The sequence below is a fragment of the Notechis scutatus genome, chromosome 2, assembly GCF_049901735.1.
Source record: "Notechis scutatus isolate UNSWTSFEM ecotype Mainland chromosome 2, rNotScu1.2, whole genome shotgun sequence".
NCBI classification, from domain to species: domain Eukaryota; kingdom Metazoa; phylum Chordata; class Lepidosauria; order Squamata; family Elapidae; genus Notechis; species Notechis scutatus.
Window position 1 is genome coordinate 19643349 of NC_142010.1, and position 19775 is coordinate 19663123.

The 19775-nt window shown below is 41.0% G+C and overlaps 1 protein-coding gene across 1 annotated transcript; it reads left to right on the forward strand.

The window, feature by feature from the left end:
- Positions 1-2816: 2816 nt before the first annotated feature.
- LOC113424268 (uncharacterized) lies at positions 2817-11831 on the forward strand. Its single transcript, XM_026685899.2, has 2 exons — positions 2817-3091; positions 10711-11831. The coding sequence occupies exons 1-2, from the start codon at positions 3010-3012 to the stop codon at positions 11553-11555; spliced, it is 927 nt and encodes a 308-aa protein (XP_026541684.1). The 5' UTR covers positions 2817-3009; the 3' UTR covers positions 11556-11831.
- Positions 11832-19775: the final 7944 nt, after the last annotated feature.

Here is a 19775-nt window from a genome sequence, read left to right on the forward strand (position 1 = left end):
GGGCGAACCATTGTAGGCCTAGCAAGCTGGGCCGGTTACCATCGACGACAGTCAATGGAAGTGCTGCACTACGATTTTTGAAAGTTACTTGGACTTGAGTCAAGCCAGCGACTGGAATCGTGTTCCCCTGGTAATCCCTGAGGACGATCTTCTGGGTGCTGAGATCCTGACGATGGATGGCAGGGATGAGTTGTTTGAGGGTCTTCCAGGAAACCATCGAGAGGGACGACCCCGAATCGACTTCCATTTGGCAAGGTTGGTTTTCGATGGCGACTCTCACTCGGATTTTCTGTGCGTCTAGTAGCGAAGCGTGGCCGATGGTTGTCGTTTGGTGTGTCTCTTCTCGTTTTGCTTGAAGAGCCGGTGCCCTGTTTCTGTAGGAGTGGTTGTTCTCTTGGTTACCCAAGCGATGCCGATTTACAAGAACGTTTCTTGTGGGTTGTCGGAGGTTGCTCTCCCTTCGGTTTGGGTTGGACTCTCTCTTGCTTCTGCAGGCCCGTGCGATGTGGCCTCTCTTCCCACAGGCGTGGCAGAGTGCGTAGCGGAATTTGCAGTTGAGTCTTTTATGGGTGGCTCCACAACTTGTGCATTTGTGCGGAGTCCTTAGAGTTCGTGGACTTTGATTGCCAAGAATCCTGATGACTTCTTCTTCATCACTCTCTGGATTACGATTCTTGTGATGGGTTGTTGCTGAGAACTTCTCTAAACCAGGTGAAGTGTCATGGGCGAGTCGACGAAGCGGTGCGTGGTTGCGGCGCCTTCGAGCAGCCGACTTCATGGTTTCTTCTGCTGCAGTAGCATAGGTGACGGCCTTTGGAAAGCTGACGTTGCCTTTTTCCATAGGCCTTCTGCGCCCGTGTGGTGCATCTAATCCCAGAACTATGCAGCTCTGGGTTTTCTGTTGGTCCCTCTGGTAATATTCGCGTCTTCGGGCCAGTGTTGATGCAGCGGATGCATAATGAGCCCGCAGGAGAGGTGCGAGGGTGTCCCAATCCATTTCTTTTACTTCAGCCGGTTTTGGAAGTGCTTTAGCCACCCGGAATACGGCAGGCCCGCAGTGAGTCAGAAACACTGCTCTTTTCTTGCTGGTGGACACGTCCTCTAAATTGTTGGTTTCCAAGAATATCTGAAAACGATCCATATACGACTCCCAGTCTTCTTTTTCTGGGTCAAAAGGAGAGGGTGGTATAGCGCCGCCTGACATCCTGCCGATGTAGGTGCGCTCTCAGCCACATGCTTCGGTTGGTGCTCTGTAGGGTTTAGCCAGCTCTATTGTCTCCGCATCCCACCCTCGTCGCCAGTGTTAAGTATGAGGCATGGGCGTAGAAACGGAGACGAAACTGCTTCTCGTGAACTTCAGCTCTTTATTTACAGCATGATAACAGAGACAAAAAACCCCGGATAGCAGCCGCCCTTTTATAGAGTGAACTGCTATCCGGATGACCAATGGATGTTGTTATAGGGTTTGAACTTCGTCCAATGGGACTCGGTCCGCTAATAGCCAATTAGATTGCTCGGAATGAACCAATCATAACTTGCCATTATATGGGCCAATAGGAAGAGCAGGATTACGATCCTGCTATGCAAATGAATCTTTATTAATTACATTTCTTTAGTTCACAACATAAACCGTATAAAATCAATATACATAACAATTTACGGACTTTATTCTTTAATAATCGCTGTGCTGTTATTTTTCACAATAGCTTTGGGGTTCTGGAGTTCAAAGCAAGACTCAAAACAACAGCCAATCTTCCCACCATGGTATGTATACCTGCTTATTACTAAAGAGTAGCTAGTGTCAGGTGCAAGCAATTAGAGCTACTGGTAGATAGCTAAAGTAAGCAATTGTATTGTTCTTTACCTAAGTTATAAGAAGCTGCACAGATGGTTTGCCTTCTCCTGGAAATGACCAGATAAGGCTTTATGGATCTTGGGAGAGGTTAAGCTTATGCCTCTTGTAGCTCATGGACTCTAGCTAGGCTTTCATTTGATCTCTCATTCCAGCCTAGGTTGCAGTTTCCCAACAGCTAGGAAGGCCAACAAATTTATTCATTAGATGATCAAAGGGCCCAATGAATCTACTGTATATGGGCATAGAGAACCTTGCTTGTTAACCTTGTATAATAGTGATATATGCAAATTTAGCAACATTTGTAAGGCTTTGGGTAATACCACATGTGGTAAATACATGAAAATCCACCCTTATTTGGCTTTGTACTATTTGAACATCAGCGGGAAATCACGGTCTGGGACCGCAGGTTATCCAACCCGCTCTAGTTTTAAAGCTATTGAAAGTTACATCTTGATCAGGTGTCTCATCTCTCTTTTTGTCTACTCTCAAAAATCTTGCAATTAAACCTGGTTGCATCATTTCACAGCTCTGCAATTTAAAATGCCATAAAATGCCCAATACGAAAGGAGTTTTAGCACCAATCCTGCTCCCTTTGGGAAGCAGGGTGTATTTGTAAAGCAAGGGGTCTTCAAACTTGGCAAGTTTAAGACTTGTGGACTTCAACTCCCAGAATTCCTGAACTAACATGACTGGAGGAAGAATTCTAGGAGTTGAAGTTCACACGTCTTAAAGCTGTTAAGTTTGAAGACCCCTGTTGTAAAGCCTAGAATTAGATAAAAGGTGAGCAGAGGTGTGGTGGTTGTGGTAAATTTAGCACAATGATTGTTGCTGTCTTGTGATTCCATGCCTTCTGCTATGAAAGAAAGGCGATTGGTTACAGTCCTTTCATCATTCCAGACTTGCCTTGCCAAATTCCCAGTAGGAGGATGTTTCCAAAAGGTTGCATCTGCTCTATTGAAACAGTGAAGTGTGGCACTCCCATGCAAGGGATAGAAAGATACCACACCCTAAAATTCTGGGAAATCCAGCCCTGTATCCCAACAGGAATGATATAAGGTGTCTCCCTGCGAGTACCTGGAGCAATTGGTCCCATATATGAGCCTGACTGGAGATTCATAAAGCAGCAAGGTTTTGCAGTGGGCCAAGCCAGAAGGATGAAGATCAGCTTCAGCTTGGGCAGGATGCCTTTCAGTGGAAGCCTTGTCTTCCTCTTGGCCACAACTCTACTTTTCACAGGTAAGTAAAGGATGAGTGAAGTTAGAGCAGAAACAGAACATCAAAAAAGAAAAAAAAAAGGAAGTATTGCAAAACCTGGAAAAGTCCTGTTTTGACTATGGTAGCCAGAAATCAGGAGGACTCTGGTAACACCTTTTCAGACAAATGAATTTTATTAAAAGACTTAATAAACTTTTGTGAGTTGTCTTCCTCAGATGTGTGAATGGTTTTAGATCCTTCATCAGTTTAACCTCTTTGTGCATTTGATGGAGTCAGATACAGTTCACAAAAACTCCTGTCTTGTTCAGACTGAGAAGGTCCTTCAGATTTTTTAGGACAGCAGCATAATTTGTTGGGAGAATTAGAGCTACATTTATAGCAAACCCAGAAGATATCCTATACCTTGTGAAACCTAAGAAGAGATCCATTGAGAAAAAGAATAAAACTTCGCTTTCTGACAGTGGCCACTTCAGCATTTTATTTTATTTTTTCTTATTTTAAGTATCACATTACTTAAGGTTTTAGTACTGCATTGAATTGCACCAGACTATTATTTAGGAAATGTGGAACAGCTGTGTTTAAATTGATTTGTGTTTAACTTTCATTTGACAGCTGGCAAAATGCTTTCAAGGGCTAGGACATTTATATAAAAATGTTAGGGAAATGTTCTAGAATATAAGGACTTTGTAGGGTAGGTAGGCTGAGAGATGCTCATTGCACAGTTTCATAGCTGAAAAAATGATTCAAACAATTTAAATAGGAGAGATATGAGCACATGTTATAGTATAGGTTGATAAATTGCTCAGCCTGGAGTTAAAATGAAGCTTGGTTTGAACCAAGTCTTTGTAATGGTATTTCAGTAACTCTTCCTAGTCCATTGATAGCCTTTCCAAGGTGCATTTGTGAATGTTGCACGATGATCAATGTCTAGTTTGGACATGGTAGATTAAAATCTCTACTCCAACATTCAGTTTTCTGGATGATCTTGGACAAATCAGGTTCTCTTTGGGAAACCAGGCATGTTAAATGCAGCCTGAAGTTTTTTTTCCTTGTGCTCTTCTTTGTGAAGTAACATGTGTGGTCCAGAAAGAAAGAAAAAGCAAATAGGTTGTGTTAATAATGGCAAGAAAGTAAACTCCCTTTATTCCACTTTGCCAAAAGCTAGAACCATTATTATTTTAAAAGCTGGCATTAGTGATGCGATGGACCAACTTTAATTAGTCATAACAGTTAGGACAAAAGGCAAGATATTGTGTGAACTCTAAAACATCTAGAAAGCAACGAATTGTCAATCCCTGTTATAAACTCTTTTTTGTACGCAGAGCTATTTTATAGAAATTATTGATGGCATTATTCACCCAGAGTAGATCTGGAGTTTTGAAAAGACAGGAATCTAACAGCAGATTCCAGATGGGGCCTTCTGGAGTCAGCTGAACATCTACAAAGTGCCTATCTTGAAAACAGAACGCCAGGAGAGGCAGAGATGCGCCTTTTCTTCCACCCCCTTTCTTGTTAACAAGATGGTCATTATTTATTATTTGATAAATCTCTCATCTTTTTTTTTTTTAACTCCATGTATGTCCACAGAGTCCCATTCAACTATTGACCACACCCAAACTGGTCTGCTTCTGTAAAACTGATACATCATGTAATTTGGGGCAAGAAACTTGGATTATATTTTTTAATCTTAGTTAATTGCACTTGTGTTGGATTGCCAAATTTTGTTCCAAGCCTAATCAGGACTGGCTAATGTCCTCTACGTCTGCAGAAACGAGGAGTATTTATAATCCGGTTAGGCTGGATTGTCAAGATTTTATACACTAAGATGGTAGTGTGAACATGTCTTCATTTTTTAAAAATTCCATCTCAGTGTCAAAACCAGGGATAGCCATATACTAATTACCAGTAACTGATGCTGACCATGCAATCAGCAACTTCACAAAAATATTTATATTTTAATTTGTTTCTTCCCTTAAAATACAGTAATTAGTAGCACTCTAAGCAACTATCTAATGGGCCAATTTCTTTTAGCTGAGATAGGTCTATACTCAGAGAGCCTCCCAAAGCTTTTTTTTTTTTTTTTTTTTTGAGAGCATATTGTGGTCTTCCCTTTTGGAAAAGCAGCTGCTGTGGTGATGCGGCCAGCCAGCTACATTCCTCCATTTATCAGGAGCCAAAATGGTGAGGTGGCTTCCTCCCTATCATTCCCTTTAGCCCTCCGGAAGGCTGTCTGCATCTTGGCTTACATTTAATCTTCTGGTCGGCAGATGCACCACCAAAAATCTTATTTGGATTCGCTGCCAGCAACCATTCCCATTGTGTAAGAACACCTTGGGCATCCTTCTAAATAGAGGCTGAGGCTCTGAAGGATGCCAATCCTTTTTTATTATTTTAATTTTTAAAAAACCAAGAACTGTAGTCACTCTAAGCCTACTTTGGACTTGTGTTCCTCGTTCTTTTTAAGATTTATACCCCATTTTCCCCAGAAGTTCTAAATGGTGTGCATATTGAACCCTTATTTTTTTCCCCCCCACCACAGCTTTGTGAGTCAGGCTGGGCTTCCCCACTCCACCACTCTGCTCTAGGGCTGAGAGAAAGGGACTGATCCCCCATGACACTCATGGAATTTTTCTGTAGCTGTTAAGAGGTCTAGATGTAGCGTCTCTCCATTACTTATCTGAAGCACTAGCCTGCAATCTTAGCTGGCATCAGATACAGCTATTTTTCCTGCACCCAAGTCTTGACTTTATTTGTCCTCAAGGTTCCAATCCTACCTGAATCACAGAAGCTTATTGGGCAGTTTGGGGCTACTCTCATTTTCTCAGCCATGCTTACTTTGCAGGGTTGGTGTTGCAGGGGAAAATTAGGTCTTGGACCATGTTTTAGATAAATTGCAGGTAACATTTAAAAAAAACCACTTTTAAAGTATGCTTTCTGCAGTTGCCTAATTTGAACAATGTAATCTGTCTTTCTAAATATCCCATGCTACTCTGAATATAAATGCCTAATGAGAAAGTATTATACCTCTGAATTTTTTTAAAACACATTTTCTGCCTGGGTTCAACTTTATCTGATGTGCTTTAGATTTAGGAGTCTATAAGATTTGGCAAGTGTGGAAATGGGAATGAGCAAAGGACAACTCATTGAATGTCGAATAATTGTAAAAGAAAACAATCCTAAAGATAACTTAGAAAAAGCTTTTATTTTCCTTCCTTCTTGGTTTGTTTTAGAGTGTTCACTCTAAGAGTTCGTTTTAGAGTGTTCACTAAAGCTAACTGTAGCTGTAAATTCAATTTTTGGCAATTTTGATATGAAGCCACAGCTTAAATAAATAAATAAATAAATAAATGAATGAATGAATGAATGAATGCTAGAAGGCAGAACCAAAACATCATGGTCTATTGAATATTAGATTTTCAGATTCAAAATGGCTTAGAAGCAGTTTTTTTTAAATTCCCTTCCATCTAGATCAGTGTTTCTTAACCTTGGCAACTTTAAGGCACATGGACTTGAACTCCCAGAAATCTGAGAGTTATCAAGGTTGAGAAACACTGACCTAGCTGCTTTGGATTCTACGTGGTCAGGTGGGCACGTTATACACAAAAATACAATCCTCCAGGTATACTTTGATTGATGGACTCTTGCTCCATGAGGCCCCAATTTCCGTCAGCAGTGCCAAAAGAAATTCCTGGGTGCTGAGTTTCCCCAGTGAAGATATGGGCTAAAAGGGCCAAACAAGTTAATTGGTTTCAAGGTGGGGCCCAATAGTTTTATAAGTGATACTTACTAGAAAAAATATTTACAGAGAAATGTTACTTGAGATTTTAGAACCCGGGAGACACAATAGAATCCTTTTGAAGCCTGACTAAGCAAGGTTTTAAACATTCTTATGTCCCTCAAGGGTCACAGTTGTGAGTCAAAGCACGAAGTTGTGCGTAAATAAAACATTGCTCATTATGCCCTTGAAGACTAAGTTAGCTACCTTTGCTTCAGTTTTACACTACACCCCACCACTCAGTACTTTTGCTTTCAGAATTAACCTCAATAATTGCCATAGTAAACAGCACAAGGCTTTCTTTTTCGATCCATACCATCTGTGGAAATACCTAAATATGATTTAAAATGAAATATGAAATAAACTAAGCCCTGTTGATGTATCTTAGAGATTAATGGCAAAGGTAGAACCCCCCCCCCAACTTATTATCCGTTGAGGTTCAGCCAAATTGTTTGCAAGACTTATTTCTCATTGTGATAATTTCAAGTAATCGTAAACTGGGAGGGCGTGGTGTTGGAATTTTCCAAGGCCCATTTAAATAATTTATGGTTAAGAAAACATTATACTGCTTTTTCTGCTTTGTTCTTCTCTAACCACTTTTTCCAAACCAAAGGCTTTTGAGACGGGTTTACTACACATCAGTGGTGGGATTCAATTTTTTTTTACTATTGGTTCTGTGGGGGTGGCTTGGTGGGGGTGGCAAGGGAAGAATACTGTAAAATCTCCAGTCAGAGGTGGTATTTGCTGGTTCTCCGAACTCAAAATTTCCACTACTGGTTCTCCAGAACTGGTCAGAACCTGCTGAATACCACCTCTGCTACATATCTTATCATCCCCACTCAAGCGTGAATGTAGATAGATATTTATTTTCTCGGTTCTGTTCTTATTTTATGCCATTATTTGTCACGACAGCAAGACTTTAACTAATTTTGGAAAAAGTTGTTAGATAACACATTTGTAATCAGACATGCCAAAGAAAGAGTAGGTAGTCCTCATTTAGCAACTGCCTCCTTTAGCAGCCATTTGCTGTTACCACCAATCCATGAATTTATGACCTTCATAGCTATGTGAAGCAAAGGAAAGCTGAAGTTAGATCATAAGTTGTGGTTTCACTTAATGATAGCTTTGCTTAATGAGCGAGTTGCCGATGCCAATTGTGGCTGCTAAACAGGGAGGACCTGTAATATGTTGCACTGTCTACATAGACAGTCCAGTCCGTGTATTATTTGTTTGTACATATCCTGCTAATTCCGCCCCGTGATTTCCGTTCCACTTTGGTTTGTGTCCTACTTTATAATTTTAAGCAGACACGCAAAATAAAACCTGCCCTAATTTTTCTGCTGAGGCTTCTGTGCATTTTACAACATTGTGGTAGGCAGAAATTGAATGGATAAAACTTTGAGTTTGCCGTGAAATGCTCGGCCTGTTGTGTCACTCAACACTCTCACTTCTTTAATTACTTGCTTCAGTGAAATCTCCCTTTTCACGGTGAGAAGTGCTCCAAGCAGTTTTTAATATTCACACAACGAGCAGATTTTGAGCGGGAATAACTTGCCTAGCCAGGTGGACATAGAAAAAGCTGCTGTTCTTCCTTCCAGAAAATATGGTGGCAATAGCACTATGATTACGTGGCTAGGAATATCATTTAGTGGACAAAGAATCTTCTTTCCTATAATGTAGTTTTCTAACCTCGGCGATTTGAAGATGCGTGGGCTTCAACTCCCAGAATTCTCTGGCCAGCATGGGTAAGAATTATTTCAAAGGATCGATAAAGCTTGCATTAAACTAAGACTTAGAACTGGCCACGTTCCATCGTTGCCTGTCGGGGACTTCCTTTTAAGAGTTGTGAAGATCTTGAGCCTTTCTCTCCCCAGTTTGCATTTCCTATTTGTTAAATGAGAACAGCAACAATCTATTTGATAGAAAAAGACATTAGGTTAGTCCAGTGTTTCTCACCCTCAGCAACTTTTAGAGGTGTAGAATTCTGGGAGTTGAAGTCCATACATCTTAAAGTTGCTGAGGTTGAGAAATGCTGGCTGGAGACACAAAGTAGGATTGTCTTCTTTGGTGCCCTAAACAACCAGTTAGAGTAGCTGACAGGTGTGTGAGCTGCTGCCTAGAGCATCAACAAGAACTGCACATAAGAGGTAATAAGAGAGGAACATATCCGCTTAACTGGAGAAGCAATGTACCTTGAAATAAGTCTCCTGGGACTTAGCTTTTATTTACTTGAAAATCAGCAGAATTAATCCTGCTTCATATCATGTAGAGACTTGGGGGGTGGGGGAGTCCTATTTTGGGGCCTGAATATAGGTAGTCAACTGGCTGCTTGGCGACAATTTATGATGGGCCTACCCTGGGATACCCAAAGGTGCTTTTTCAGGAGGTTCTGGAATTTCTTGTTTTTTCTTTGAAGACGTTTCACTTCCAAGAAGCTTCTTCAGCTCTGACAGGATGGTGGGGAATGAAAGGATTTATATTCCTTGCAGACAGCTGGTCATTTGCATCCTTTTAGAAGGCCCTTGAAGCACTTGGAAGTTTATCTGTGTGTTCAGGGTCTGCAATTTTTCCTCTGGAAATCCATTCCTACTCCCGCATCATCCAAAGGGTATACTTATAAGTTTTGAAATTTGGACCATTCCCCCTCCCCTCTGTGGTCACATGACTGCATTTCAGGTGGCTCATCAACCACCTGTCAGCATTCCAGCAAACCTCCATTCCAATCAGTAACTCCGAGACAAGCATAATTTCAAAAGTACCTTTATTAGAATAGCACTTGGCACATCTGTGGAATCCCAAATCTAAAAGTTTCCCGGACTTACCACTTTCCCAAACTACAAATCCATCCCCTTTTCTCCCATCATCACATCACATGGACCAATCACAATCTGCCTCAGTGTAAAATCCTTTTTCTCTGCTGCGCCACACTTAATAACCTTGAAGTAACAAAATAATTTTATTTTATCTACTTAGAACTACTCAATTGAAATCACCCCCTCCCACTTTCTCAGGCTATGTGGCAGCGTGGAATATGGCTTCCAAAGCTGACACCACCCTGTATTTATGACTGTTTGCAACATCCCATGGTCAAGTGACCAGATTTTATTACATTTTTACCGAAAACCATCTTTTACTTCCAGCTTTTTGCAAAACCAGTCCATAACAAACAATTGGGTTACTTAATGACTGCAGCACTCACATGAATGACCCAATTCTATGCCAACAAGATCATAGAATTGGACTGGTTACATGGGTGACCTGCTTTACAATCATCATAACTTACAACCATAATGCGTAGGCTCCATTAAAGTCTTAAGTTGAGGACTACTTGCATGGATGTGAAAGTATTCTGAAACCAGTTTAATGAATTGAATTTGAGGATTCTTCCCTGCTGAACCAAACGAGCAAAAGAAACACAGCATCATATGAAGTGTTGGCTGCTTTCATGTTTCTATATATCATACTCCGTAGAAAAGTTTGTGGAAAGAAAATGAAAGCTGTGTAGACAAATACTAATAGTTACACAAAAGAAAAGGGGTTACATTTTCATTTAAGAGTTTGCATTATGAGCATTGATATGTCAAACAATGAAATTAGCGTGTATTGCATTTTTTTTTAAAGTTGCTAGACAATTTATGTTAACGGTTACTCAAATTAAGAAAAGATCAATACGAAGCTTCCATTTCACAGAAGATTACACAAATGAAGATATTTTATGTTCAGCTGCTGTTGGATCAGAGTACTTTTCTACAAACATGAACAAGGTTTTTAAATGACTCACAATAGGCAAGTGCTACTTAATTGTTGCTTGCTTGGTTTATGGATCTATCGCTTTATAATATTTCTCCTTTGTGATTCCTCCTAGGTGTGATATCCATGAGCATTCAAGGGCCCGTTGAGAAAATGGTTGCTGTAGCCCCAACTGTGGCCAATGGATCAGGAGCAGAGCTTCCTGAAAAGGAAGGCACTTTTGAGAAAGACAACCTCAAACCCAATGAGTTGGAAGTCGATTCCAACAAGGTGGACTTGACTGAACTTGATGATTCCTGGGATAACATTGGAGCTATTATACCCGACCTAGAAGATCTGGACTCCCCACAGGTTAACGGAACTGGGGGAGACTATAAGGAGCAAGGGACTACTTTATGGGGATCTCTAAACACCTCAGAGCCCAGCGTTCCTGAAGAAGAAAACCTGAAGATGATTGAAGAAGAGGAAGATCCTATGACTCTATTAAATCTCTTTTTTCAAAGAGCTATTGAAGAAGATTATGGGGCTGGTGAATCAGAGACCATTGATGAGGATGACTTTTCTTTTTCTGACTTGCCCAGGATTTTTGAGCCTTTAATAAAGGCTTTCTCTGGTTCTCCAAAATCTGAGCCACCTCCACTGGAAGATTTTCTCTCTTGGTTTCCTTCTCTAAAGGAGCTTCTGGATCCCACAGGGGAGGAACCTGCTTCAGTCACCAGTTCACCAAGGAACAGCATCACGCAGCCAGAAAGAAGGCCCGATCTCCCTACTTTCTTAGAGCCGTCTCTTCAGATGGCCCCTGCCGTCCCTTCTGCTCAGCCAAATGAAGCGGAGAGCCTCGCCTCCCCCTCTTCACTGGAGGAACCATTCACTTCTATTGTCCCAACTCTCCCTATCCCACCTCAACCGAGCAAGAGTTCTCTCTCAGATGTCTCCGATTCTGAAGAGAGCTTTGATTGATCAGAAATATATGCTGGATCAGGAATGTGCAGCCTTACTTTTTCTTGCTTTTCCTGGAAATTGGGAAAATAATGACACCAGTTAAGGAACATTTTGAGGTGGGGAAGAAACATTTTCCCTGATCTTTAGTTTTTGGTTTTTAATCTGAATAAAGCACAATGTATGCTTTGATAATGTGTTTTTTTGGGGGGGGAGGGGGGAAAGGGAAAGGGAATAGGATCTTGTATACGCAGCAAATCCTTTTGAATTTTCTTTCTATTAAAGTTGGAAATGCCCCTTTGATGAGTGCTGTTATGGCAATAAAGTAACTCTATATTTCAAACACTGGAAATTATAACTTCTTTCCGTGGAGTGCCAACTCCAAATCATTTTCCTTACCTTTCTTTCCTGACACGTTGGGGAGGCAAATTATGGATTTGCAGAATCTGCTCTGTGTTTCATCAGAGTTTCAAGATGACGAGAGAGAGAGAGAGAGAGAGAGAGAGAGAGAGAGAGAGAGAGAGAGAGAGACTTGGCCCTTCTTGTGTTTACATAGCAAGTCTAGTTTAATTCCACACTGAGTCCCTCTCCCAACTGGGACAGTTGCTTTCCAGCAGTAATCTGAGTAGATTGCAGAGGACCATACTTCAGGTTTATGAGATTTATTTCTTTTCCAGTATTTCCTGAACCTTCCAGTTGAACTCTGTTATTTATATAGGGAAAAACTGTCTTAAAAATACCCGTCTATGTCAGAATTTCTGCTAATATTCATCTCATGCCATTGTTATAAGAGCTAAGAGCTGTGGTGGTTCAGTGGTTAGAATGCAGAATTGCAGGCTAATTCTGCTGACCGACTGCAGTTCGATTCTCACTGGCTCAAGGTTGATTTAGCTTTCCATCCTTCCCAGGTTGCTAAAATGAGGACCTAGATTGTTGGGGCCAGTATACTAACTCTGTAAACCGCTTAGAGATGGCTGTAAAAGCACTATGAAGCGATGTATAAGTCTAAGTGCTATTGCTAAGAAGCCTATAGTATGGGAGTTAGGGATTGATTTCCACTAGTAGATCTATTTTTTTCTCACTAATGGCAATGGGGAATATTCTAGTCAGTGCCAAAGTGATTTGCAGCTACTGGGTGGGGAACAGCTTGGGTACATTGATGTTTGTGTCTGTATGCTAATATCCCTTTGGTGCCCAGTTCTCTACTCCACTACAATAAGCTCTACCCTGTGCATCTTAACTTTAGCCTGCCTTTCACAGCCTTAATTTATTATGATGCAGTAAAGTGTTGGCAGTTTAATGGCTACTTGGCTTCCAAAACATTCTATCATGTTATTGCTAATTTATCTCCTGCTCTTCCCTTGCTAAAGAAACTGTGGGTATTTTTATGCTTAATGTTTACATTAAGGTTCTGCCTGACCTCTCTGGCTCCTTCCTCCTCAACTTCAGCCCTTATTCCTCCTTCCCTGCCTATTTTCTTCTTCCTTATTGAGTGTTAACTCAATTATAGGTAGTTTTTTTTTAAAAAAACAAACAAACAACTGGCTGAATGTCCTACTAGTAATTTTCATAGCAGCAAAGCTATTGCTCCAAGGTTGCTTTTATCTTCTCCATTTGTTTAACCAACTGGGCAGAAGACAGGTGGAGTCCTGTCAGTTTTCAACATCCAACAATTGAAACAAAAGCTTTCCAAAACAGGCTGTGAAAGCTAGAAATGAGATAATTGGATAAACAGTTGTTTCAGAAAATAAACATTGAATAAACAGGAAAAGCTTTTCAGGAGCAGAATAAAGGCCAGGATGTGAAATGTGCCATCTTAGAAAAAACAAAAAAAATTCATCTGGGTGCTTGGCAATTACAAAGGCAGGTCATGTTTGAAAATGAAGGAAAATGTGCTCTTATGGAAAGGTGTAGGGAAGGGAAGGGATCCAACAGCCCAGCCAATTAGTGGCGAGAGATGGCCTGGTTTGAAAAGTGAGGCAAAAAGAAAATATACGGCTTGATCTCAACTCTAAAGTAAGGCACAGAGTCACTTAGAGGCTCATATTATATACATCCAAACATTAACCATTAGAGTAGATCTTCCAAACCTCTTTTGGTGGCTGGGGAATTGCGGGAGTTGAAGCCCACACATTTTGAAGTTGTCAAGGTTGAGAAACACTGTGTTAAGGTATAATTTCAGGCAGCATTTTTTACTGCCCACAGAAGAAATTCCAGGAAGAAGAAATTCACTACAGGCGGATAGGTCAATGCAGGTCTCCACATCCACTGTTGGGTCAAAGAAAGAAAAGATGTGGGTGCAGCAGGATTTAAAAAGAGAGAGTGAATAAATACGGTAAAAGAAACTGGTAAGAGCATTCAAAGGGTTGTAAAAAAGAAAGTTGTAAGTGTGCATGTTTAGTAGGATACAAAGGTGTATAAGAAGCCACCAAATTCTTCGTTTGATACATATCCCTACTGAGAATGTTGTCTGTCTAACTGCAATAAACAATTCTTAGAAACTGATCACAACTCCAAGTTCATTCCTCAGAGAAATCAAACCACATCGTATTACTGAAGATGAAAAAAATTACCTGAAACAACATACTTATCGTTGCCTTTTAGATCTTAAGATTTAGACATTTTGGGTCTACAGGGCACCACTTTCATTGACCCATTTGTAGCATAACTTGATTGCAGGAAATACGACTTCAGCAACAGAGTGGTCAACGTCTGGAATACTCTACCCGACTCTGTAGTCTCTTCCCCAAACCCCAAAAACTTTAACCTTAGACTGTCTACTATTGACCTCACCCCCTTCCTAAGAGGTCTGTAGGGGGCGTGCATAAGCGCACCAACGTGCCTACCGTCCCTGTCCTATTGTTTCTCTTATTCTTTTATTTTTCTTATATGTACCCATTTCATGTATTCACAACTATGTATACGCTTATACTTATTATCTTGTAAACAATTGGCAAATCAAATAAATAAAATAAATAAATAAATAAATAACATCCCATTTTCCTTCCAGGGGGTCAAAGAAATACTGAGAGAGCCAGTTTGGTCTAGTGGCTAAGGCACCTGGCTAGAAAGCAGGGAGCATGAATTCAAGTCCTGCCTTAGCCATGAAAGCCAGCTGGGTGACTTTGGGCCAATCACTCACTCTCTCAACCCAATCCGCCTCATAGGGTGGTTGTTATGGGGAAAATAGGAGGACAATGTGTTCATCGCTTGAGTTATTTGTAAAAATAATAAAGGCGGAAAATAAATAAATAGACAGACAGACAGATAGAACATTCCCACATTTTCTTATTGTGTATATATTACATTCTGGTTGTATTCACACAATGTATAAAACAGGGAAAGGGAAGAAGCATGTTGTCCAAGCTTCATAACTTACTATTGGTGTTATGTCGTGGGAAAGATCGACTCGAGACCAGTGTGACTTCAGCTCTTTATTAATCTCTTGCAAAAACTGAACAACCGCGGAGCCGCGGCAGCCTCTTTTATAGCGGCTGCTCGCGGCTCGCGGCCAATGATGGCTCCTTGAATCTCCCGCCGTCAGACGGACCAATCCAAATGCAGTATTACAAGTATTCAAATATATAAGACGGACCAATCAAAAGGCAGTATTGACGGACCAATCAAAAGGCAGTATTGACGGACCAATCAAAAGGCAGTATTTCAAGTATGCAAATACATAACAATTGGGGTTAGGGGCTGGTAACAACTCCAGGCTATTTGGGACTATACTAAGTAACTTACCGGATCCAGTTTGGTGTGCTGGTTAAGACACCAAGCTAAAAACCAGGAGAATAGCGAATTCTAATCCTGCCTGCTGTACAAAGCCAGCTGGGTGACATTGGTGGTGAGTCCTCCTCGCTCAGTTCTAAGAGGCAAACACTTCGAAAAATCTTGCTGAGAACATTTCAGGGACCAGTCCAGATAATCACCAGGGGTCAACATTGGTTTGAAGTTTTCCCTTTGTCAACTCTCATGTATAACCGGATACTGCCTTCAGAATAATACAGTTGGAGGCCTTCTAGTCCAACCCTCTACTCAAGCAAGAGACCCTATACCATTTCAGACAAGACACACCTTGGAGTAGAGACAAACTCTTAAGTCTCCCCATTTAGAGAATTGAACTTACGCGCCCCACTGTTTTCTTTCCCAGTACAAATGGAGAGAGAAATTAAATTTCCCTGCATACACCCAAACTATTGTGGGTGTTGTTATTGTTTCACAGGGTCTACGTGGAAGCCCGATAGCGCTACCAGCAGTACAGATTTTGTTCTTAATTTCTCTCTCTTTCCAAGGGTTAGTAAAGTAATAAAGTTTCTTCGCAGCATCTGGGAAGCAGATTAAGGTTGTTGTCGTTGTTATTATCATTAGTATTATTACTATATTTTTATCCATCCTAAGTTTGACTGGCACACCGTGTGTGATGACCCAGAGCGTGGCACAAAGGCATCACAGTCAGATAGACAATAAGAGTCTCTTTATTATCTCCAACTTTGCCCCCAATGTCCAGGTTACCTTCTGGCTGGAGAAAAACTCTCCCAGGAACAGCCTTTGATTGCAGAACATTCAGTCCAAAACAAGGTATATACAAACTGTAACTTAAAGTCCAAACAAGAGAAACTGAAGTAATTAATTTGGCAGGGCAGGGGCAAGAATTTCAGACTTGAAAGCATGGCAAAACTCACACAGTTGGGAATATGCCAGGAACACAGATAAGCCATGAAGATACAAGATAAAGTCATGTTTGCTCCCAACAGCCTGCTGCACACAGCTTGCCTTTTTTATACACTGTGTTCCCAGCTACAGCTAATGAAGGGAATCAGGGCCCTTTCCTCCCCCGTAAGCCACGCAACTCACATTGCTCTCTTCTCTTTTCCTCCCTGCATGCCCTAGGATGAAGAGGGGGTGGGCCTGGGTCTTCCTCTGAATTCCCTCTCCCTTGTTCTACCTCTCCCTTGTTCTACCTCTCCCTTGTTCTACCTCTTCCCTGCTCTGCCCAGCTGGACTTTGCCTTTCCCCAGTTTTTTCCACAGCCAACAGAGCCACATTCCCACTCCCTGTCAGCTGTTCAGCTTCCTCCTTGGAGTCAGATTCTGACAGGGGCATAACACTGTGATTGTGCACTTTGGAAGCCAGAATGAAATATTTTCTCTGCTGTTGTGGCTGATTTAAGTCTGGTTTGTTTGTTTTTTAACACAGCCCTCAAGACTTTTTTCTAGAGTTCATCCATGAATGAGTTAGATGAGCTGCCTCTGATATATAAATAAATAAATATAAAATAAATGGTGGAATTACAGTAGCTTCTCCAGGAGATGGCAATAGATGCACGTGTTGAGTAACTAGGAGAACATTTATGTCTGCCACTGATTTATTCATCCTTCCGGCAGGAGAATCACAATGGTTTCTTGTGCATAATTGTTACACAATATATGTCAATATATGTTGGTTTTCAGCAGGAAACAAACAAACAAAAAACAAAGAAGAAATAAAATAGAAAGGAGCCCTATCTCTTCTAAACAGGAAATAAAAAGGGTCCCCCAAAACCCATTCTATATTTCAGGAGTAATTGCAGAAGTCATGTGTGAGTGTGTGTGTGTGTGTGTGTGTGTGTGTGTGTGTAGAATCAAAAGACTACACACTACATGTCCAAAGTCTCTCTCTCTCTCTCTTTCTCTCCCTCCCTCCCTCTCTCTCTCTCTCCAATTTCTATAGCCACCCATCTCAGCTTATAATTCTAAAAAAATATGTTTTTATATTGATAGACAAAATTCATTTAAAAAGATGATTTAATTGCATCGTTCTAGCCACCATCATGACTTTTTTCATCTTCCTACAGCCCCTTCGGCAGAAGATTCTCCTCTCTGATGGAAGTATCAGTGATATAAACCATTTTTCCAACTAAGTGCCTTAACTCCTGACTCAAACTGGCTCTTGAGACTAACTACACTCCTACAAACTAATCTCCTAATCACTCTCTCAATATCTAAAGCATCATTAAGGCAATAGGAGATTCTCCCACACCTTGAATCACATCCTGTCCCTTCCCACCAGTCAACTTTCCCAGATATTCCTGAATCATCCGATTCAGGTGCAACAGGTATTTTATTTATTTATTTATTTATTTATTTGATTTGCCAATTGTTTACAAGATAATAAGTATAAATGTATACATAGTTGTGAATACATGAAATGGGTACATATAAGAAAAATAAAAGAATAAGAGAAACAATAGGACAGGGACGGTAGGCACGTTGGTGCGCTTATGCACGCCCCCTACAGGCCTCTTAGGAAAGGGGTGAGGTCAATAGTAGACAGTCTAAGGTTAAAGTTTTTGGGGTTTGGGGAAGAAACTACAGAGTCGGGTAGAGTATTCCAGACATTGACCACTCTATTGCTGAAGTCGTATTTCCTGCAATCAAGTTTGGTGCGGTTTACTTTGAGTTTGTATCTATTGTGTGCTCTTGTGTTGTTATGGTTGAAGCTGAAGTATTCATTGACAGGTAGGACATTGCAATGTATGATTTTATATACCATGCTTAAGTCAGACCGAAGACGGCGTAATTCAAGGTTTTCAAGTTCTAGAATTTCAAGTCTGGTGGCATAAGGTATTCTACAACGAGTAGAGGAGTGGAGAACTCTTCTTGTGAAATATTTCTGGACTTTCTCAATTGTGCTAATATCAGATACGTAGTGTGGGTTCCAGACTGATGAACTGTATTCGAGTATTGGTCTAGCAAATGTTTTGTATGCTCTGGTTAGTAGTGTGATATTACCAGAGAAAAAGCTACGTAGGATTAGGTTAACAACTCTTAATGCCTTTTTGGCTATGTAGTTGCAGTGGGCTCTAGCACTTAGATCATTAGAGGTGAGTATTCCAAGGTCCTTTACAGAGCTTGAGTCATCAACAAGATCTTGACTATTCAGCTTGTATTTTAGGTACCAGGGGCCTTGTTGCCAGGTCCTTCAGCTGCATCTTTTTTGGAACTGGAACCAGCTAGTTCACTAAGTTAGGCACAGGAAGACTTCTACTTATTTCAGAAGAATTATGTTATGAATGAGGCAAAGGCATTCTGATGATCCTTAGGAGGATTCAGACCTGGAGAATGTAGAAAAGCAGAAGGTGTGACCTGACACATTTTTTTCGAGCAGTGTAGTCTTTCAGTGCCACCAAAAGCCAACGCTCAAGATGGTTGGTTTGCCAGTCAGTGAGGGGAGATCACAGAGGTTTCCTTCCCTAGATGTTGACTCAATGGCTCAAGTAAGAACTTTATGTAAAGGCTGTTGGGGGCAGGGACAATGTTGACTGCCTCTCGAAGTCAGCAGCTCCTGTTTGAAACTGATGGCTTTGGTATTCTGAGAGCTGCTGCTTCTATGATGAACCCTCATTAAGAAACCAGAGAATGCTTAATTAGATGTCTCCACACAGTGGAAGTGGCTGCCCAGATGACTGTGTTAAAGACAAGGTGCGGATGAAATAGATGTCAACATACACAGAAAGCCTATCAAGGAAGGGTGTGCAAGGCTGAATCATAGCAAAATTGGGAGAACTCTCCCGTAAATAGCCAGGAATCAAGATTCACAAAGTACAGGAATAGCAAGAATTGCTAAGATGAGATTTTTCACCAAAAATGCACTTGGAGGACTCTTTTTCAGAGGTCTAGCCAGCCATGTTGTGTCTCTTCCCCTCCCCAATTTCCTTGGTTGAGTTAATTTATCATTTGATACACCATTAACAAGATTTAATGGTGTATCCTCCTGACTTTAAAAAGATGGTGACAACTCTATGTCAAAGCAATAGCACTTAGACTTGTATACTGCTTTACAGTGATTTATAGCCCTCTATAAGTGGTTTCCAGAGTCAGCATACTACTCCCCAAAATCTGAGTCCTCATTTTACTGACCTTGGAAGGATGGAAGGCTGAATCAACCTTAAGCCTGGTGAGAATCAAACTGCTGGCAGTCGACAGAATTAGCCAGCAGTACTGCACTCTAACCACTGCGCTCTTCTCGTGCCATCCTTTTCAGTGGAGAATTTGGGGCACAGTCTTCGTTACGTTAAGAGCCCTTTCTTACTGGTGGAGTTCCCTTATGACTCTCATGTAAATGTCTGTGTCTGGGTGTATCCTATAACTTATGGGATCTCCATTGTGAGATGGTGATATAAATGATTCTTAATATTGGTGTCTGATATGTGAAATTTATTTATTTATTTGAGAATTTATATTGCTGCCTATTCACACT

Coding starts and splice junctions, on each gene's coding strand:
- LOC113424268 (XM_026685899.2), top strand. CDS start 3,010: ATGAAGATCAGCTTCAGCTTGGGCAGGATGCCTTTCAGTGGAAGCCTT. Junction 3,092..10,710: donor CACAACTCTACTTTTCACAG/GTAAGTAAAGGA, acceptor GATTCCTCCTAG/GTGTGATATCCATGAGCATT.